This window comes from Xiphophorus maculatus, chromosome 12 (assembly GCF_002775205.1).
Source record: "Xiphophorus maculatus strain JP 163 A chromosome 12, X_maculatus-5.0-male, whole genome shotgun sequence".
Taxonomy (NCBI): Eukaryota; Metazoa; Chordata; class Actinopteri; order Cyprinodontiformes; family Poeciliidae; genus Xiphophorus; species Xiphophorus maculatus.
Window position 1 is genome coordinate 27,134,882 of NC_036454.1, and position 21,723 is coordinate 27,156,604.

The 21,723-nt window shown below is 41.1% G+C and overlaps 3 protein-coding genes across 7 annotated transcripts in view; 1 reads left to right on the plus strand and 2 right to left on the minus strand.

The window, feature by feature from the left end:
• Positions 1–7,424, minus strand: part of msi1 (musashi RNA binding protein 1) — a 28,930-nt gene extending 21,506 nt beyond the window's left edge. For all 3 annotated transcript variants that reach the window (XM_023343690.1, XM_023343689.1, XM_023343688.1), the window contains exons 1-4: positions 6,790–7,424; positions 6,421–6,461; positions 5,190–5,271; positions 4,968–5,052 (exon numbers count right to left, since the gene is read on the minus strand). In XM_023343690.1, coding sequence (XP_023199458.1) covers positions 4,968–5,052; positions 5,190–5,271; positions 6,421–6,461; positions 6,790–7,067 — 486 coding nt within the window. In that variant the 5' untranslated portion in view covers positions 7,068–7,424. The remainder of the gene's footprint in view (positions 1–4,967; positions 5,053–5,189; positions 5,272–6,420; positions 6,462–6,789) is intronic.
• Positions 7,425–7,516: 92 nt separating this feature from the next.
• Positions 7,517–19,486, plus strand: hnf1a (HNF1 homeobox A). Of its 2 annotated transcripts, none has more exons than XM_005815757.3 (10): positions 7,517–12,174; positions 14,907–15,106; positions 15,223–15,403; positions 16,374–16,576; positions 16,808–16,950; positions 17,030–17,171; positions 17,262–17,450; positions 17,525–17,640; positions 17,721–17,805; positions 18,825–19,486. In XM_005815757.3, exons 1-10 carry the CDS (start codon positions 11,888–11,890, stop codon positions 18,953–18,955), a joined length of 1,677 nt encoding a protein of 558 aa, XP_005815814.1. In that variant the 5' UTR covers positions 7,517–11,887; the 3' UTR covers positions 18,956–19,486. The 2 variants fall into 2 exon arrangements, with proteins under 2 accessions (XP_005815814.1, XP_023199702.1); XM_023343934.1 differs by having other exon boundaries at positions 7,645–12,174; positions 17,024–17,171.
• Positions 19,168–21,119, minus strand: c12h12orf43 (chromosome 12 C12orf43 homolog). Of its 2 annotated transcripts, none has more exons than XM_005815760.3 (6): positions 20,992–21,119; positions 20,753–20,786; positions 20,225–20,323; positions 20,074–20,144; positions 19,892–19,979; positions 19,168–19,794 (listed from the first exon to the last, which is right to left on the minus strand). In XM_005815760.3, exons 1-6 carry the CDS (start codon positions 21,101–21,103, stop codon positions 19,473–19,475), a joined length of 726 nt encoding a protein of 241 aa, XP_005815817.1. In that variant the 5' UTR covers positions 21,104–21,119; the 3' UTR covers positions 19,168–19,472. The 2 variants fall into 2 exon arrangements, with proteins under 2 accessions (XP_005815817.1, XP_023199703.1); XM_023343935.1 differs by having other exon boundaries at positions 20,225–20,634; positions 20,992–21,050.
• Between the last annotated feature and the right edge of the window lie 604 nt (positions 21,120–21,723).

Below are 21,723 nucleotides of genomic sequence, written 5' to 3' on the forward strand. Positions count from 1 at the left end.
CCCAAAAGCAAAATGTTAGGTTTGGCAAAAAAAAAACCCAACAAGAAACACACTATTCCCACAGTGAAAATGTGGTGGTAGCATTATGCAAGCATGCAAAGGGACGCTAATCAGAGTTGATGGAGCTAAATGCAGGTTAATCCTGGAAGAAAACCTGTTAGAGACTGCTAAAGACTTTCAGACTCACCAGCTACAATGAACCTAAACCTTCAACAAAGCCTATAGCGGAAAGATTTAGATCAGTGGTGTCCAAACTTTTTTCCCCTGTGGCCAAAACTGGTTAAATCAAACCACAAAATTCAGTAAATTTAAAGTTTATGACGTAGTGATATTTCTTTCTTTTTTTATTTACTTGCACAATAATACAATTTTCATGAAATCTATTACTGCTGCTCCCAATGATTAGTTTAGTGATGAATTATTCTATCAGTTATTCTCATAATCAAATAATTGAAAAAAAAAATTGACAGATTTTTCATTTAATCTGAAATAAAAAATTCTGATTTTTCACTTAATAATAATAATAGTTAAGCTTATTTTATTAACTATAAAAAACAAATAAAATGACATTAAAACAAATAATTAAATGTCATTAAAAAAACATTGTATTACCTAAAATGTAATAACGGTATGCATTGAGTGAACTCCTGACCATTTGAAGCAAAGGAGATATATTTACATATAGATTTTTCATCTGAAATGAAAACTGTATATTTTTGTACAGTTTTGGTTTAATTACGACTCTGAGTCTGTTGCTTTAGGAAATGTCCTGTGTCAGTTCACTTCAGTTAATGATTCATCGATTATGACATTATTTCAATAATCAATTAATCACAATTAATCTGATTAATCGTCTCAGTCCTAAAATCCATTAATCCTTGAAGATCCAAAACATAAAAAAAGCCTTGCAAAAACAAAAAAAATTATTAAAAATTCACATTTTGGTGGTCATCAGTTGTTTTTCATTTCGTTGACAAAATTGTTGCTGTTGTTGATTTGTGGTGAAGGGGAAGAGTTGGGTGGGGAGCGATCATCAAAATCATTTCAAGGGGCCACAAATGGCCCCCTGGCCATTAGATAAAAGGGTTGTAATGGCCTAGTCAAAGTCCAAACCTAAAATCTATTCAGAGTTTGTGTTTAGAGACGATAATTTTACAAATGAGAATGGGCACAAAAACAAAAGAAAGAAAGTTTTTTTCCAGATACGCAGAACAAATCAGTTGCAGTACACTTGCTAAAAGAAAATTGGGGGGTTGGAAGCAGCATAATATCCCCTCCACTTTGTCAGTAGTGCTTTGTTCCTGAAGTAAACAGAAGTTTTACTGAAAACTAAATGTTCACAGCATAACGTCATGAAGACCTTACTGCGTTTAAACCTGTGTGCCAAGTTAGCAGAGAAGGAGCTGAAGCTAAGTCCAAGAGAGGTTTATGAAATCAGGGCAATCCCCTCTGACAGGCTACATCCCGGCTATATGCAACAGTTGGCCCGCGGTGTCGCCTGCCACGGCCCGGGCTGGGAACGCACTCCGCGCAACCTGCCGATTGGGCAGCAGCACTCAACATCTCCGAGGAACAACTCGAGCTTGATGACTCCAATCCTATTAGTGAGGAGAGCTATAGTAATCACAGATGGGGTCATCCCACTCATCCACCCCCACTAGCAGCACTTTTTTTTTTTTCTCCTGCTCAGCTCGGTATGGGAACAGACTGGGGGGTTGGTTGTTACAGAGACACTGATGTGTCTTTGTGCTAAACTCTTAACTGCGCAGGAAACTTTGTCCTACAAAGATTTAACTCTGCAACGGTCGTCTCTGACTTTACAAACAGCGGGAAGCTGCAAGGACGCCCCCCCCCCCAACCTCCCAAAAGGGCAACAAGTTAGTTGCATAAATCACAGCAGACCCGGCCCGCCGTATAGCACACTGGTCAGAACCGGTCCGCATCTGTCCTCCAACACAATAAGCCCCAATAAATTCCTGTGCAGCACTGTACTTGCTCTTTAGCCTCGCGGCTGTGCAAAGCTCTTTTAATTCCAGCGCCGGAGTGGTTCACTCGGTCACAGCGTGGCACATTCTTTCTGTTGCCACTGGAGAACTTTTCTCTCTCTCCTCCCTAACAGGATAACCTGCCTGCATTGGGAGTGTGGGGCGGGGGGGCAGCGCAGGGTGAGCGGTCTAAAAAGACCTACTCTACTCACCATCCAACCCCTGTGATTGATCACTGAGCCTTCTCCTCGCCCAGCTAACGGAGGCCACTGCAGACCTCCCGGCACACTTGAAACACAAAGCGGTCAAACTTCTTTTCCCCCCACATTTTGTCAGGTTATAACCACAAACTTTGACGAACTTTGTTGGAATTGTGTGCAACTGACTAACACACGCGGTAAATTTATGCATTTCTTTACAAGCAAAGACTAAATAGAGACGCTTTCGCTCGAATACATCCAAACAAAACGAGTTGTCTGGATGAAAAAGATTGTCCTGCTCAGATGGAACTAACACTTTTTTACATGTATCGAAAATTACAATGGATTTTACCGCCATCTCGCCATCCTCACTAGGAGCTGGACTGGGCAATTATCGTATCGTTTATCATTTATCGTGATAAATTTCTTGCTGTGATAAGATTTTTTATCGTTTTATCGATAAGATTTATCGTTGTCACGATAAATTCGGCTAATGTCAAAAAAACAGACTAAGATGTTATTGTTAGCATTTTCTCCACTACTTTTTCCACCAGAGGATCAATAAATATTGATTTATTGATAAATTCAAAAATATGACTAAATGAAGTCTCTATAAGCAGTTTAGTGACATAAACCACACTTCTTTAAGTATGTGGTGTCCTATTTTAAATAGGAATGTTTTTCACAAAACAAAATGAAATAACATGCATTATTTTTCTTTAATTACACATTTATGCACTAGTTTGTGTTGGGATAAAACAGTGGTGTCCAAACCTTCTGGTACATGACCTAAAATTGAAACTACTTGTGGGCCGGCATTTGTGTTTAATTAATTTTGTTGTATTTTCACCTGCACAACAATAAACTAAACATGAAATATGTTAATGTAAGGAACCACAGATCCATTTTTTATGGAAAAGGAGCAATAAATCATTATTGATCCAAAACTTTAACAATGTCTTGAATACAAGTTCCCAAATTATTTGGGTGGACTATTTTCTTTTTTGTAGAAAATCTTTGGTTTATTTTCAGCAACAACAACTGAGTATGGAATCACTTTTTCTCTAAAAAAAAAAAGAAAAAAAAGAAAAGAAAAGCTGTGCCTTTAACTCCTTTTCAGTAAAAGTTGCTGACAGTTTATGGTCATACTTATTACGAACTTAGAATAAGAGCAAAAAGCATGTTCAATAAAAGATAAACACTAACATTTTTCATTAAAAAAAGCAATTGAGATGACGGTAATATCCCGAACCCCCCCCCCCAAAAAAAACAGTAAAACTTGCCCATTTACATGAATTACTAACTTAGCAGACGCACGTTTGGGTCACACTTTGACGTACACTGAAGTTTGTGATTGTCATGCAGCAAAATGTGGAAAAGTGCAAAAAGAATGAAATATACAACACACTACAGGTGGGAGACGTCCTGGCACAGAGATGGAAGTTTTTGTTGCATCTCTGTGATTTAACTCAACATGGCGAGAGGATAAACTTTCAGCAGCGTGGCCTCCAGTGTTTAGGGACTCAGTTCCTAGTTCCCAAGAAATGACTGTAAATCATGCGTATTGGTATCTTTTGTCTTTGGTGACAGAGCTGTTCTTCAACTGGAAGTGGGAGCGAGAGGAGGGGGTGGGGGCATCACTATGGTAATGAGCCCCATGGTGAGTTAGTGGCGTCCAAACATGATGGCGCTACTTGTCAGAGCTGTCGCGCCTAAAGTAATACTTAGCAGCTAGAATCAGTCAGAGCTCTCAATCAAACTGCTTCTGCTCCCCTCACTTTTAAACCCGACAGACGCAATCGCTCGTCTTTTGTTAAGTTTGCCACTGTCGCCTTCTTTTGTGGCTCGCACTTATCTCCCAAAGACTCATGAAGGTGAGTCGCCCAAAGCACAAAAGGGCAAAGCAGAAACTAGCCTGCGCTCATTTCAATACAGTGACCAACCCGCGACCAATCACCACTCCCAACTCAGGCAGGGAGGCGGGGGCTGTGGTCCCTATGGTGACCAACAGGCCACATTGTTCCCAGGCCAGCCCACATTCATTACTGACAAAAAAGACACACACACACACACACACACACACTCACAATCAGTCTGCAACACAGTCCATTAATACATTTTAAGTTGCAGTTTGTGCGGGTTGAAAAGAGCCCTGAATGAGCGGCGGTGACTTTTTTTTCCCCCCTCCATCGCTAAACTCGCAGCTTTACTCCGGCTGAGACCAATGGGAAGCTCGCAGGAGTTTTGATTGTCGCTGCTTTCACACCTTGATGGTTTCAGGTTGCATTCACTTGTTCCATTGAGAAACTTTTTGTTAGGTCAATTCCACCCCTTGGGGACAGGAAAAGGGAAAAAAAAATACAAGTCTTGGTTTAGTGTTCTGAGAGGCTCAAAATCAAAGAGTGGCAGAGAATGCAACCCTGTCCCGGTTCCCTTGTTTCTATGGAAATTGACACTGGGTGACATTTTCTTGCCTTGTTTGGCAGAAGAGAGACGAGAGAGCACTTTCTCCCATGTGTCGGCTAATGACTTTATCATGTAAAGTGCTCCCATCTGAGGTGCGGCAGCAGATGCAAGCATGGGACCCGGACTGTGTATTAATGGCACAGGAGGAGGAGAAGAAAAAAAATAAACCTCATCAGAACACTGGAATCCCACAGTGAACACACCAATATTGTAGGAAAAGTTGCACCTTTCAGGAAGATTACTGGAAAAATCCACTAATCAAACATTGAGCCATGGGATTAGCCAGTGCTGGGAAGGAAACACACAGAGAACTCACTGTTTTGGAGTCCAGTTCATGTCTGCTTTGGGCCAAAACTTTGTCCACGCCGGCCTGATCGACGAAGGTGACAAATCCGAAACCCCTGCAGAGATCACGGAGGGAAGAAAGCCGTTACTGACGCAGGGACCCGATGTGGCTGTCTGATGGTGCTTTTATGAGCAGAGAGGAATCAGATAAACTTTCAGCTCTTTCGGCGGGTTGAAGCCGGGGCTCCCTCACCTCGAGCGCTTAGTAACCGGATCTCGCATCACCATACACTCTTTCACCTCGCCGTACTTGCAGAAGTACTCCTTCAGGCCCTCTGAGACAGAAACAGAAACAGGACGAGTTTGGGAAGGAGCAGACATGCTGCGAATGAGGTCAACAAGTAGGAGGAGAAGTTTGGGAAATTCAGAAGAGCGAGTCGTACGTCTCTCGAGCCCTCGCATGCTTCCTGATCGGATTGCTCTCGAGCTGCAGATGCGATAATCTCCGGTATCCGGCTGATACGCATTTTTTATTTGTTTTCTTTTCTTTCAAGTCTGACCTGCCAAGTCTCTTATTTTCTTAAAAGCAAAAACACGTAAATATGTGTGACCTGAGAGATGTGGCAGTTTCGAATCCTTTGGAAAATGAAAGAAGTTACTAGATTCTCTTAAGTTGTGAATCAAAGCATATTTCCTCAACAGGAGGTGCACCGATCACAGTTTTCTAGGCCAATAACAACTGTTGATTTTCCCCCCCATCCCCAGATCTGACCTGCCAAATTCATGAGTGATTACTTACATTTATTTTTTATTTTACACATATAAGAGAGAAAGTGTTTCAATGGAAAATGACAGCATTTTGAAAGTTATTTCCATTCGTAAATCAAGGCATCCATCCTTAACTCTCATCTGATTTTTAATTCAACTCAAAAATGTGACTATAGTTTATAGGCCAAAAAAAGTAGAAGTTTTTAACTTTGACGCACTAAATGAATGGCACAAACATTTTAAATCACCAATAATAAAACCACATTTTAGTAAATCAATGCTTTTGGTTAAGGCATTTATAGACTGAATATAGCGGGAGAGCTTAGTTTTTGTGCATTCATTAAAAAGGGAAAGAAATTATATTTTTTAGAATTTGATGTGATAATTACCAGTCAGAGCTGATCAAGGAAACAATGGCTGATTCCAGTTTCCAGCTGAGTAATCGGTGCATCTCTGCTTTAAATAAAACTTTCTAATGACCTTTATGAATCATGCAGCCTTTGCTAACTCTGAACGGGAGTATTCATTCAAGAGAAAATATGAAATGTAAAATTCATTGTAAACACAACTATAAGCACATCCCGCTTTCGAAAACAAAAATACACTGCATTGACTTAATCAAACCTGCGCAGTAACTTAAACAAAAAAAAAAAAAAAAAAAAAAAACAGAAAACACAGTGACTTTTGAGCAGACGTGGAGGCAGAAAAAGATTTACCTTGTGTAGTTTGCCAGCTGAGTCCACCTATAAACATTTTGCTGTGGAAAAAGTGAGAAAATATGCAGATTAACAGGGTCAACAAAGCAGCATTCAGAGATCTCAGGGCGCCGCTGCTGCTTTCACAGCACCGACAAAGTTGTTGCTGGGCTTTTCAGAGGGATCCCGGAGCTGCAGATGGATTTTCAGAGAGAAACATCTCATTTAGCACGGATCCTCTCTGCGTGGAGGTGTGCGAGTCTAACTCCGCACCTCGGAGCTCTCACGGAAAGCCGCGCTTGTTTTCACAAAGTTTGAAAAACAAAGTTGTCGGGTTTTGTTTTTTGTGTTTTGTTTGTTTTTTGATTTTTTCTTTTTTTTCTCCGTTACCAGGGGTCGTGAGGGGAGTCCGCGGCGGACAGGCTGCTCTGGCTCCCTTCCGTGTCCATTCCGAGTCCTCTCGGTGTGTGTGAGCCTGCCGGTGTGGGTGGATGGGTGGGTGGGTGGGTGTGTGTGACCGGGCCGAGCCGTGCGGGAGGACAGGCGGAGAGCGAGTGAGAGGAGCTGGGCGGGTTTGGCCCGGGGTGACAGAGAGGGGAGCGGGCCAGATGCAGGCTGGGACAGACTCCACCTCCTTCCCTCAGTCCCCGCTGCGGTCCCTCTCTCATCCCACCACCGCTGCCGTCGAGGCACGCGGCTCCGGCGTCAAGTTAGAGGGAACTAACCCCGTCACTTCCGGCGACGCTTTTCAAAGTTAAAGCAAAGTTGCAAAAGTCTTACCACTTACAATGTATTTGTTCTGCTCAGATGCTTTATTTTATGGAGATTGATGCCATTTTACAGCTTAAGAGGAAAAGATTAGTCACTCCTCACAAAAACCTGCTTGTCGATAATATCTCCAGTTGGGTATTAACTAGTTACATTTATCCAGTTAAAATTACTTGAACTTTTTGGAAAATAAATACTTTTAGGTTTATACACCGTACTTTTTACTTGCATCATTTTATTATGAAGTATTTTTACTTGCATCATTTTATTATGAAGTATTTTTACTTGCATCATTTTATTATGAAGTATCGCTCTTATTTGAGTAAAATGTCTGGATGGTCGACCCACTGCGAGTAACTTCACTGAATTAAAAAACGAGCTCATTTTAAACCAAAATTCACCTGATACAGACATACACCTGAAGTTTTTGTCAAAGTTGCAAAAGTTTTATAATGAAAGAAATTGATTTGGAAATATATATATAAATTCCATGCTTTTGTTATATTATATGAATAATTTAATTTTTTATCCTTAAGCTACCAAAGCTTAACATAACTTTGTATGTTGTTCCGTCTGGGGAAGTCATTTTTAAATATTAAATGATTGATGTTTTGATCAGTTACGTGCGTGAGTATACCTTTTTACCAAATACTCTTCTTACTCAAGTCATTTTTGGATGGCTAGGTTTTACTTGAGTAAAATGTGTTAAAGTAGTGCTACTCTTACTTCAGTACAATTTTGGGGTATTCTACCCACCTCTGGTATCCAATGTTATGAGACAAGGGGCGCTGCACTAGAGAGGGCGCCATATTGATGGTGAAAAAGATGTTGACCGCATTTTACATCTGTTTGTGTGCGCCCATACTGTGTACACCTCACTTGTGCCCTGTCTGCACATATGGCAACGAAATGAATGGCCAGCATCACGTTTTCGTCAAATGTTGTCAGAGGAGATGCAAAATTTAAACAAACATGTACATGACCTAGTTGCATTTATACAAAAACTTAAAAGCCACACTTGTTCCTGTTCCTGCTGAAATAATAGAAATTTCTTTAATGTGCCACAGAGAGAAAAAGTAGGTGCAACAACAACCAAGTGAAAGGCGATCACAGTACGTTCACACCAACATAAAAAGTATAAAAAGAATAGAATGCAGTATAGTAAGAGCAAAATTTTAATATAAATATACTCTGCAGTATTTTTATTGCTTTGTATACTCCGGTCCAAAGAAATGTGCAATTGGATAGGTTAACTAAAAATCAATATACAAAATTTGCATGTGGATAATAAAAGAAAGGAAGGAATCTATCTGTAAACATAGCATTGATGTTATGTTTTACAGGAAGCCTTCTAAGTCAAGGAAGTTGGGCCATTAATTTGAAGAGACGGTTTCCTAGCTTCCTGTCACTATCTTGCTAATGCTGACCACTTTGCCCAAAACCCACTTCAGTTAAGATAAAGAGTTATCAGAAATGATTTGAAGATAAAGTAACTGATTTATGATAGAGTCTTCACTTGGTCTTTAATGTTGCAGAAACAGGAAGGGAAACGGCTCACAGTTTAGAGGAAAAACCTCAGGACTGCATGAACACGTAGTTTAAAACACACCTGAAAAGCTTGAAATACACCTCACAGCTCACTATGTACTTATTCAATGATATCCTTGATTTTTACTTGTGTAATAGCTGGTGTTTAAGCTCTACATGCCGTCTAACTGCATCAGTTTAGCGCTCTGTGAAGGGTAGACGTGTTTCAGAGTCCATTATTGCGCTGTCTGCCTCCACATTGCAAACCGGTTTACGCAGTGTGGGACAACAGAAGGTTTGTGTGCTGCGTGCTCATTCATTGCTGAGGTTTAAGCATTTAATTAGTAGCTACTAAAGCCAGCTCCCGCTAATCTTCTCAACACTGACTCAACATGTGACCTGGTAACTAATGTTAAGGCCGATCAATAGCCCGTCCAACTCAAACAAAGGGAATGACAGCTTTGACTTAAGGTGGGTGTAAAACTCATTGCTGCCTTACAAGAGGCTTGGAGTTCGAAGAAAGTTTGGAGGTGCTTTTTTAAAAAAAAAAAAAGAGTATGTTACCGCTGCCATTTATTACAGAGGGGAACAATACAGGGACAGATTGTGCCCCCACAATGGTAACTTACAGTGTGCTCCATCCTCATTGAGCGACGCAGTCAGTGTCCTGACTGCAAGCAGGTCTACTGACTGATGATGGAGCTCTGGAAGTGGGACAGGGGGCCATTTGGACGGGAATTGAGGGGTGTGTTAAGTTTCTGCATGCATGATCAATGGGATTGAATAGGTTGGGATGGGGTAGAGTGAGGAGGGCAAAAAAAAAAGGCAGGCCAGACCAAAGCGGCGATGGAGTGAGAGAGGTGTTTGCAATGGAAACACACACACACACACACACACACACAGAGGTGGTGAGCAATGGTTTGTTAATGAGATGGGCAGTGCGGATTGTGTCTCATTACCAATCAGCACAGCTTTGAGTTCTCTTCGGAGAGGACCAAAAACATGCACGCTCCAGTGTGTGCCGCATGTGTTTCTTTTCGATAAAACCTGGCTGTGTGGCGCGGCATTAGTCACAGCGGTATCTGAGCTGTTGGAAGTCCACACACACTGCCTTCTGTCCGTTTGCGTGAGGAGTTTCCTCTCGGTAGTACAATGAGTCTTAATTACAGGTCAGTGGCATGTCTTAGGGAGATAGAGGGAGCTCTGTTACCCTTCCAAATACTGTATAATGCCATCATCCCAAGGGTGGGGTGGGGTAACAAGAGCTGGACACAAAAAGGTGCTGATAGGCTGAACATGAGAACGGTATAATGCGATCGGGGTGGAGAAAATGAGCGTTTTACACTGAAAAGAGAGTGGAGGGGGGGAGCTAAGATGGCACATTACCTCTCAAAGGATTTTGCCCATTTCGTTTGCTTTACAGTTACCCCACAACTAATTCCAGCCAACTTTCTTTGACAAAAAAAAACAAGAGATGGATTAAGGACAAAGACAAGCTGGATTGGGGTGAAACAAATCTGCAAAGGGAAAATCTGTGGTTACAGTTACAGCGACGCATTTTCTACCACCTGTTGATGCTGCAAGTTCAAACCTGCTCACTGTGCCTGATGAATACCTAAATAAGTCTTACACGTCTCTACTCTGAGATACCGTGATGTACGTAGTTTGTGAAGCAGATCTTTTTTATGCTATTTTATTTCAAATAGAAGCTAAATGCATGCATCCAAGACCAATGCTTATAGGTCTTCTGAAAGAAAGAAATTGTATCACCCTATCTGAAAAGTGCGGCCTTTTTAATCTCATCTTACTCTGACACCACTAATTAAAATTTCACACAACCGTGCCTTCACAGGTCACCTGTATATAATTTAATCTCAGCCAAAGGTGAAGGGTTAGGTAGTTTTTTTAACATCGCACCTCACCATGAACTCATCACCCCAATGGTGAAACACGGTGGTGGAAGCATCATGGTGTGGCAATGTTTTTCCCAAGCAGGAGCAGGGAAGCTAAACAGAGCTAAATATTGGAGAATCCAGGAAGGAAACCTGCTGGAGGTTGCAAAAGAAGCTTAATATCCCAGCAGGATTACCTTTAACATACAACCAGAAAAACATTATGTTGCAGTGGTCCAGTCAAAGTCTAGAAATCTAACAGAAAATCTGCAGCAAGGCTTGGAAATTGATGTTTTACACTCTCCACTAAATGTCACTGAGCTTGAGCTGTTTTGAAAAGAATTGGAAAAGACTTCAGTCCCTGGAAGTGAAAAGTTTGTTTTCGAGTGCCTCTTTCAACAATACAAGTTTAGACATTTTATAGTAAATAAATCCAAAATAATTAATTCAAAAATAACAGATATATATATATATATATATATATATATATATCCACCTCACCTCATATATACCTCACCTTTTTGTTGTTGTTGTTGTTTTGGTTTTGAAGAGACCCGAGTCACTGAAATACATTTCTACAGAACTGGGTCAATTCAAAGCATAGATGGCACAACAGCGCCCTCTACTGGCACAGGTTACTCATCAAGCTGTGCTTGACCTACAGTAACTTATAGCGCTTTGAATCACTAGAAGCTCACTAAATAATCAAGAGTCTGGTATGCAGGCATTCTGAAATAAAAAGAAGAAAATCTCTACTGTGAAAAAAAACCCTGATTTAAAAATAGATTATCTGTCCTTAAAGTGAGTTTTACATTAAAAATAAGAAATGCATGTGATCTGCAATCACATCTTCTCATTTATTGGCTCGTTCCCTGACTTGGCAGACAGCTTTTGTCAGAAGTCTCAGCAAATGCAACTTTGCTCATGTTTGGTTATTGTTCTTAAATTGTACTTTGGTCACTGTTGGGGACTGAGGGAGAGGGGACAAAGTTCACAGGGCGCTCGTAAGGAGGAGGGGGTGAAAAGGAGGAAGGTTAAAAAAAAGAAAAAAGAAAAATTGACCTTTGAAAGGAAAACAGCAGGTGGAGTGCAAAAACCAGGCAGCTGAGGACGCATCGGGAGGAAAATCAGTGGAGGAAAATTAAAGCGCTCTGGTTTTTCATTTAAAGAAGAGCAGCTCGTATGAAAAAAAAAGAATGAGGCCCAACGCAGGCCGTCCGGCTGCTATTTGAATGCGACAGGAAGAGCACATGCGAGCAGTGTTTGTTTGTGAGGCAGCAGCACGATAAGACACCAGACCAATGGAGGGAGAGGAGAGGGCAGCCATGGCGAGGCCAAGTCGTCTGACCGCCCTTCAGGAGCAGCTCATCTGGGCCCTGCTGGAATCCGGACTGTCCCGGGATGTCCTAGTCCAAGCCGTGGGCGAGCTGGAGCGCAGCAGGGCCGGAGCAGAGAGGGGAGACAAGGGCGATGGAGAGAGCTCCGAGGAGGGAGAAATGGATTTCCCTCCGCCTATATTCCGAGAGCTGGAGAAGCTTCCTCCGGAAGACGCGTCCAAGCTGAGGGCCGAGGTCGACCGGCTGCTGCAGTGAGTACATCCCAAGGTTTTCTGGAGATTCCATGGCAATGGCAAACTCATCTTGATGTCTCGTTGAAGTCGTTATTCCAGCAAATTTTTCTACCCTAAAGGAAGTAGGTTAATTTTTTGTAAATTTAGAACCTCCTCATCAAATGAGTCTGTTCCTCCGTGTTCTGGCCAAATCTATTTTTCTGTCTAAAACATTATTCCTCACTTCGGTTCTCCTCTCTTTCCTAAATCCTCCCTCCTTCACATGCTTCTCTGTTTCTCTCTCTGCAATCTGGCTTCTGAGGCAAATTTAAAGAGGGTTCCTCCTTTGCTAGTTACTAATTACCCACCCCCATCATTATTCCCTTGCCATTTCTTAATAAATAAGCTCCATGCATACAGGTAGGTGAAGATTAATGGAGTGGGGCTGGTAACAGGAGACCGTGTTTGCATAACGCTTAAGCAATATTTCGGAGCGCGCCTTTAAGAGCAGATTTAGAGAATTTAAAAGACAAGCATTCCCTACAGACACACTTGATACATAAAAACGTGATAAAGCATCCGTCATTAAAAAGGTTTTCATTTAGTGCTTCATTTAATTGAACTTATATTTGAATATTTGCTGCTCCAAATGGAGTCTTTTAAGGTATCGTGTATTTTCAAGCTTTCACACAGAGTCCAAACGTTAAATCAGGCCTCATAAACCTTTTACACGTTTCTTCCCCTCCAGTGATCCGAAAGGGCTGGACTTTGCTCCCGTGTGCTTTCTCTTATCTCTCTCTGTCAATAGGCCTCTATGCGACTTCCCGGTGTGTGGAAACACATTAAGTCCAATGTTTTCACTGCCTGTACCTGCTTGACACTTCTATAGAAACTATAGTAGCTGTCGCAATTCTCACATTCTATGGAGAAAAAGAAAAAATGAGTAAATGAAAACTATTTGGACGTGGCTAACAAATTTTCAGCAAATTAAGAAAAGGGAAAATGATGGAAACAATATGCGTTTGGTATTGATGGTCACGTGTGCAGGTCATCAAACCCGTTTTGATTACCTGTATATTTGTACAGAAATTTGCATTTATGGAGGTAAAAGTTACAAACGTGAACGATAACATGGAGTGAAGAGTGCCAAATTACAATAAATAACTTATAAAATATTTTTTTAATGTGTAATGAATTTAATAAAACTGGAACTACAGAGAATTTATTCAATATAGAAATAACTATAGTCAATAAAATCATTTAAATGTAATGATTTTTATTGTAAAAACATAGTTATTTCATGATTTAATAAATAATTTCATGCTCCAAACTGTCAACTTCACCCATCAAACTCAGTGGGTGGGGTTAGAGGAGATTCTGAAAGTCTGATTGGCCGGTGCAAACTGCAAGTTAAGACAACTTCTTCTAACTCTGAAATGACACTCGGACAATATTTTAACTAGAACTGTGAAAATATTTTGGAGGCACATATAATTAATTTTATATTTTATCAAAAATATCGGACAGGGATAGGAAAACACTGCAATAAAGGTTCCATTGATGAGATGAAATGTTTTATCATGAAATGGTAATGTTGAAATGAATAAAAATGCGAGCGGATTAGCTTGTGTATGTTAGCTACTTAAACATTAGTCTCTGTAACTAAATTTTTACTTTCATGAAATATTTATATCTTTGTACTCCATTAGATACAACTGATATTTTTAACAACCATGTGTTCAAGCCTCAAATGCAACTTTGCAAAATATCGCCTCCGTCATCCCTCTGTCTTGTTACAATTTGACTGAAATTTTAATCCAAGTCTTTCTTTTCTAATCAGAAAAATCAGCCAAAACTCTCCCCAAAATCAGACTCCCAAATCAATCTCAGACCTGAATCATACAAAGACAAAAAGTGAGGGCCCAGCCAACAAAGGCTGGATGATCTAGCAGGGGTGTCAAACTCCAGTCCTCAAGGGCTGCTGTCCTGCAGTTTTTAGATGTGCCACTGGAATGAAATGAATTAATTACCTCCTCCTTGTGTAGATCAGTTCTCCAGAGCCTTGCTAATGACCTAATTATTCTATTCAGGTGTGGTGCAGCAGAGGCACATCTAAAGGTTGCAGGGCAGCGGCCCTTGAGGACTGGAGTTTGACACTTGTGATCTAGAGAGATAAGCAAAGAGGAACATTTAAATGTCCTCTCTTATGTTCTCTAACTTTTTAATACACTAGGAATGCCAAAAATATAGTGGTAAACGTTAGTTCTCATAATAAATGTCATTTTGTGGGAGCTCTTCCCACTTCATAAACAGCTTTTGGAAAAAATAAATAAATAAAATGGTTGAAGTTAGATTTCATGCATGTCATGTTCTGTGACCAGACCAATTACTATTAGCAATACTGTCAGATAGCAGTTTTTATATGTGTAACCAATAAATTCACATGTTAAGCAACAGATTTCTCTTAACTATGTGACTAATTTTACAAGACACAATTCAATAAACGTGTAAACAAACACAAGTTTTAGTAGCTCTACAGCTATATTGGATTGCTCACAGGAGTCGAACTCATACAAGACATGATTCTGACTTCAGCTGACATTCCAGTAGATTTTTCCTGGAACCCAAAAGTCATGACTTCTGAATACAAATGGTATTTACAAAGAAAATCCCAAGACTTTTACTGCAATCAAAGTGCTTTATAAACTAAGTAGCTGTGTGGTGTTAAGCCTGTGTAACCAGTTAAGTGTTTTGCCCTCTCTGCTGAACAGGGAGGACCCCTGGCAGGTTGCAAAAATGGTGAAAAGCTACATGCAGCAGCACAACCTACCTCAGAGAGAGGTGGTAGAGTCCACAGGCCTCAACCAGTCCCATCTCTCCCAGCACCTCAACAAAGGCACACCCATGAAGAACCAAAAGAGAGCCGCTCTCTACAGCTGGTATGTCAAGAAGCAGTGCGAGATCAGTCAGCGTGAGTACAAAACCTGCACAGAAGCACCAACCTCTGCTTGATTTAAACCCAAAGCTAGCAGCAGTCCTAGGAGATGGAGACACATTGGTAATAGAAACTATGTTTTTTTCATCTAGAATTTACCAATGCCAAACATGGCCTTGCACCGGTGGAGGAACAAGGAGAAGACACCAAAAAAGGACGGAGGAACAGGTTCAAGTGGGGCCCAGCATCCCTACAGATTCTCTTCAATGCCTATGAACGTCAGAAGAACCCCAGCAAGGAGGAAAGAGAGGGATTGGTAGAGGAATGCAACAGGTGTGGCAAGATTTTAGATGATCCATTTTTTATTTTGCAGATATGCAACGATAGGGCAAAACGTGATCGTCACAGACAGATGACGTGAATAACACTGCTTCCCTCCTTTTCATGGCACCTTTTCATGGATGGAGTACGTTAGGAAGAAAACTGAACATTTTATCATCAAAGTTGAAATGTTAACAGCACAAAAATGGGAACGAATAAAAACTTGAGGAAATCTAACAAGGGTTGAATTGTCAAGGATAGAAGATTGGGCCAGAGTATCTCCAGAAATATGGGTTGGTGTCTATCAAAGATGGTCAAGTAAGTGAACTAGCAGTAGCTATATTGGATTGCTCACCAGACTCATAGGCAACAAAGGCTCATAAATGCATGTGGGCAGCAAAGGCTGGTTCCTTTCATCGGATTCAACAGCTGAGCCACTCTTACTCATATAGCAAAAGAACTTAACGGTCTTTCTGATGGGGAAAAAAAATTACACGCACTGCCTGTAGATTAGTCTGAATTGGAACAGTATTGCCTGATGGCTGTATACTCTTTCAACAGAACAAGTCATGCTGCCACAAAGCAAAATTCCTTCAGGAATGGTTAGAGAAGCTTTGTGTTAGCTTCAAAAATGTTCATCTCTCAATCCAGTCAAGCATCAGTAGGGTGTACTGGACAAACAAGTCCAATCCATGTAGTTTTGCAACTTACAGGACTTAAGATGGCCTGTCACGATCTTGGTATTTAGTACGTAAGCAAACCGTCAAGGGTTTACTGGAGGTCATTACTTCAACAAGTCAGAGCTGCTTTGGGAACCAACAAACATGATGTTATGCCACATGCTATGAGAATCTCATGATATCCTATTGGGAAATGAAGCACCACTAATTTTATTATTGCATTTGCTTCTTATTTAGTCAATGACTTCAGTTCATATCTTTCATTTGTTAACTCATCTGTAAGTGTATTTCTTATTTTTCAGAGCCGAGTGCCTCCAGAGAGGGGTGTCCCCTTCCCAGCTTGCTGGTCTGGGTTCAAACCTAGTTACTGAAGTCAGGGTGTACAACTGGTTTGCCAACCGGCGAAAAGAGGAGGCTTTTCGTCACAAGTTGGCCCTTGACACATCTTTCAACAGCCAGTCAGCTTCCTCCTCTAATGCCACCCTTCCAACAAGTCCTGAGCATGGTAATGCGCCACAACTGGTTAAGCAAACCTACAGTTTCTATTCTTTGTAGATAAAGTTAAAAACAGGACATTTCTTGTAAACTGAGATTAGGGATTAAGCTGTTACGACTAAGGTGGTCTTGCAAGTACCACAGATTTTGGTAGACATGACTGTGCAGGTTCGGAGACTGATGTGTGTAAACTAATCACCCTGGATATTGTCCTGAAACCTGATTCACACTGCTTTCCTAGGTGTGAAGTACAGCCAGCAAATCTCCTGTGACACAGGGAGCACAGCAAGAAGCAGCATAGGGGACCGTGTGGGACGTCTCGTGGTCAGCCCTATGCAACTAGAACCCAGCCATACACTCCTTGAGTCTCATAACCCCAAGCTGGTGAGTGTTTGTCCTGGTGTTTCACTAGTCCACTCTGAGAATTCCTACCATTGTGACTATACTTTCCCCCTAGCTGCAGGTGTCTGGCAGTGGACCACTGCCCCCAGTAAGCACGCTGACATCCCTGCACAGTCTTTCAGCGTCTCCAGCCTCCTCACAGAGCCTCATCATGGCCTCGGTGCCCAGCGTCATGAGTTTGGGCGAGTCCTCGCTTCTAATAGGTACCCCAGTCTCTCGATTTACTCTCCATACTCTTGAATGGAAAATATAAAAATACAAAGCGTGAGGTCTATCCCTGATGTTTTTTACAGGTTTGGCCCCTACGCAATCACAGACCGTCCCCGTCATTAACAACATGGGGGCTGGTTTCACCACTCTCCAGCCAATTTCATTCCAGCAGCAGCTTCACACACCCCACCAGCAGGCAATACAACAGCAGCTTCAGGGTCACATGGCTGCCAGTCCGTTCATGGCAACCATGACACAGCTGCCATGTCACAGTAAGGCTACAACAGCATATAAGTTTAACATCACACAGAAGGCAAACACTCATTCATCTCTTCCCCCATGACAGTGTACAACAAGTCAGAGTCGCCTCAGTACCATTCGTCCAGTTTGCTGTCTCAAGCCATGGTCATCACTGACAGCAGCAGTCTGGGGACCCTGACCAGCCTCGCTGCGGTCCGACAGGTATGCCTCTGATGACTTTATTGGGCTGGTAGATCTTCAGTAAGATTTTAAACCTCAACCTTAAACTTTGTTTCGAGTAGATCCTCACAGCAGATCCTGAGGAAGAGACGGAGTCCCCTTTGCAGGAAGATTCTTTACACCTGCAGCCACACACACCTGTCCCAGGTAGAGTACCAGAGCAAGCAAAGCCTCACCACTCATTGTCCAAATATATTTGAGAATCTCCATGAATAGTGATTTTGAAAATACAAAAGCTGAATTGTTACAAGCATGACTAAGATTAGGCCTAAAATGATATTCGATTAGATGATGTAAACACAAATTCTGCCAAGCTTTAGTTGTCAGACAGATGGCTTGATTTGGCACTAGAAAGCTCTGATCTTAAAAGTGCATGTTGGACTAATGTTCAGTGGCTGCAATACAAGTCTAAACCATCACTCTGCCACCAACGTGTTTGGAAATCAGCTTGGGGTGAGGCTCTCTTAAATGTCTTTGTAGTTTTGGTCTCGTCATAACCACGGTTTTTTTTTTATATAAAATGGGAACGGTTTGCTGAAGAACGTTTTCCATTGGCCATGCTAAATTCCTATCCATCCAGGAGGTGGTTTCACTTGACAACCAACAATTTAAAGTTTACTCTGTGACAATTGATTACAGTACCTAACTATAGAAATAAATGAAGACACACACAGGTATGAATTGGAAGGGTTCAAAACTGTTTGGAAACTATCCCATAATTCTCTTCAGACTTATTGGCAGAGGCGATTCTTAGCCAATCTGTTGTTGATCTCTATCCTTCTGGGCAGTGTTAGGATTGTCCTTCATGCTCCAGACCAATAAACTGCCTAAACTCCTGCTCATACACACTGAGTCAGATTTACTCATGATCAGCTAATCAAGTCCATTTAAATCTCATAGAGCATTTCTCTTGCTTCCGTTTTTCACTCACCATCATAAAGATGCAATAAGCCATTATAAAATGGGTTTTATTTCTGTACTGCCAATATTTTTCACATTAATTACTGAGTATGCATAAATGCTGTTTTAAAAAAAAAAGTATAAATAAAAACAAATTGCATTTTCTAATGTGATGCTCGTGTGGGTGGGTGGTTGAGTAGAAGAAACTAATTTTGCCAGAAACTTCTAAGCTGAGTCTAAACTGATTTTATCACTCTTCTGAACAGCGTCTTCTGAGAGCCTGGAGCTGTATCCTTCCTCCCAGACGACAGAACGCCATCAGTCTCACCTCCTCTCCCCTTCACCCACAGACATCGGCTCCTATATGCCTACACAAATGGTGTCCACAGCCCAGTAACACCTCCCTGGCTATGTAGCGGCTCCGGCCTGTCAGCTGGACTAAGGAGGTGTGGGGATGGACAGCTAACACTGGGAGGAGAACCAGGAGACCGGAACCAGTGATGTCTGAGAGTAAAAACTGACTCAGCACAGCTTTTACAGCTTTTACCTAGAACTAATATTAGAGGGGGAAAAAAATCACAACTTAAATAGCAGAAATATCTCTCAAGATCAACACCAAAAATATTTTTATTAAAATATTTAGTTTTTCTTGGAAATTGTAACTTCAGATGAAACTTGGCAAACCAATGTTACCTGCACTGTTTTTAATTTGCTTTCCTTAAATGCTTTTTTTCCCTTTTGATGAGAAGTTTTTAAAAAAAAATATGTATAACCATCAACAACGGATGTAAAGTTATTTTATAAACAAACTAGATGCCTTGTCTTATCGGAGAAATAATTGAGTGCTCCACACCACTTGATCAGTTCAACACAAAACACAGACAGCCCGAATGAGTAAACACTAGATTAAAAACTCAGTTCAAAGCTTCTTCTTCTGCATTTCTTTTACGCTTCTTTTTCTTTTTTTGTTTTATGTTGACTACAGAGTGTTCCTGCTCACCATTGCCTTGGTGATGAGCAGAGGATACAGAGTCCTGCTTGTTCTCTTCTTTTTTCCGTTTCGTCTTTTTCTTGACGACACAATGCTCTTCTTCCTCTTCCACCTTCTTCTTTTTTGCTCCAACTTCTGAGCCGAGAGGCTCTCCTGAGGAAGATGAGCGCATGGCTAAAGGTAACAGGTCACTGATGGACACCGCTGCCTCCTTCAGTCTGGTTTCCATCTCGCTGTCGCTGTCACTGCAAGCAGCACAGAAAGGTAGAATGTTCTGTGGAAGGTGAAAAACTGCCAATCAAGTGTTTGAAATGAAAGGGAAGGAGAAAAAAAAGAGAAAACCTTGAGCTGGGAGGAGGCCGACGCCTGGGTGCTGACGAAGGCTTGGCATCTTCCTGTCCTGGGACGGATGTAGAAAACAAACGAAATCCTGCAAAAATAAAAAATAAAAAATTATAACATTAAAAGAGGTCAAGTCAGTTCCTCTAATAGCGAATCTGCTTAAAGAAAGAGCAGACATTTACCCTCATCTTGACCGTCATCACATTTTGATTCCAGACATTTTGAGGCTATGTGCTGCGTTTCTGAAATGCAACTGAAGAACAAAATGCTGCTTAAAAATTGGAGCCCAGAAGAAATAATGAGACTCTTCTGTAAATGACAACTTTTCCCTACCTGTCCAGAAGATTCTCCAGCTTTCTAGCGACATGTTTCCGAAATCCTTGGGTGACCTGGAGCTCATTTCCGTCATGCTCATGGTCAGCGACCACAACGCTGTTGCACAACAGAATGTATACACTTTGCCCCTCAGTTTTAATTAAGTGTCTGCAAGATGCATAAATTTTCATTTTCTCCACAGCATAACGATTATAGTATAAAAACCATTAATCTACATCTAAAATTAGTTATTTAGAAATTGACCAGTTTAAAGTGTTGGGCTGTTTTGGAGTAAAAAATCTTGTTTTGCAATAAACATTTTTATCATAAAGATGGTTGGTCAGAGCTTTACAGCATTCAGAGATCAACCACAACGTCTCTGATTGGTGCGTGATGCATCCCAGATTCAGACTTCCTCCCTTATGGCTCTGTAAAATTAAAAAATAAACGTCCACACTTTCTTTAATTTAATGTGGAAGACTTCAGCTCTGCACAAAGTCCATTGAGTTTAACTGCTGTGAAATTGGTAAATGTGACAACACTTACCGCTTAGACTCCTGTTTAACACTGCCATCCCCATCTGAAATAAGAAACAGAAGTGTCAGCCTCCTGATGTGCACGGCGACCGTCAAACTCACGAAAATCTAGGGAACTAAAAATTATTAGTCGTCCAACGTATTTCACATGAACACACAAGTCCTAGCTCTGTCGGTATGTGTATTCAGGATTAATTACTAAAACGGTTGCAAATGTAAAAATGGCGCATAAATACTAGCATCCTTTACCTTTTGCGTTAAATGTTTGGCTTTCCCAAACGGCCTCCCGGCACTTTTTAAGCTCTTCGTCGTCACTGCTGCTGGAGTCCTTAGAAACTCTCCTTCCAGCGCGGGACGCCATCTTAACACCACGTGCTGCTTGAGTTTCTCTGTTTTCAACTGAGAATGCTGGGTAATGTAGTCCCTTGTTTCATTGCACACAAAAAAGAAATGACTGCCACTTTTATTATTTCGGTAGGCGAGAAATATATAAGCCTAACAAAAAAAATACTATTTATCTAATAGTAGAGTAATTAAACACCATATTGCTATTTCTTTAAATTGTAATAAATTGTAATAATTGACACTGCACGATTAGTTGATGGCGTTTAAACCTGAATTTCAGTTTCACTCTTAAATTGATTGATTTTTTTTTTTTTGTTGCTTTTAATTGTATTAACAGAACCGTCACTCTGAAGTCTGGATAAAAATGGCAGAGCTGAAGGTTTCATACCAGCCCAGATTTTTAAAAGCCGGCATGGGAAACTTGATCTGAAACATGTTGATACCAGAAGTGCTCTTCAGATGATGTGAATCTTATCAACCATTCACAAAATGCAGAAAAACGCATTTTAATTAGCTTGAATTGCTAAAAGTGGTTAGCCGGCTGAATTTGCAAAGATCCAAGTTTGTAAATTCAACTGGTTTTCCAATGTGGAACTGGTACACGGTTAAGTTGAGTTTTGTGCCATTCTAACTCTT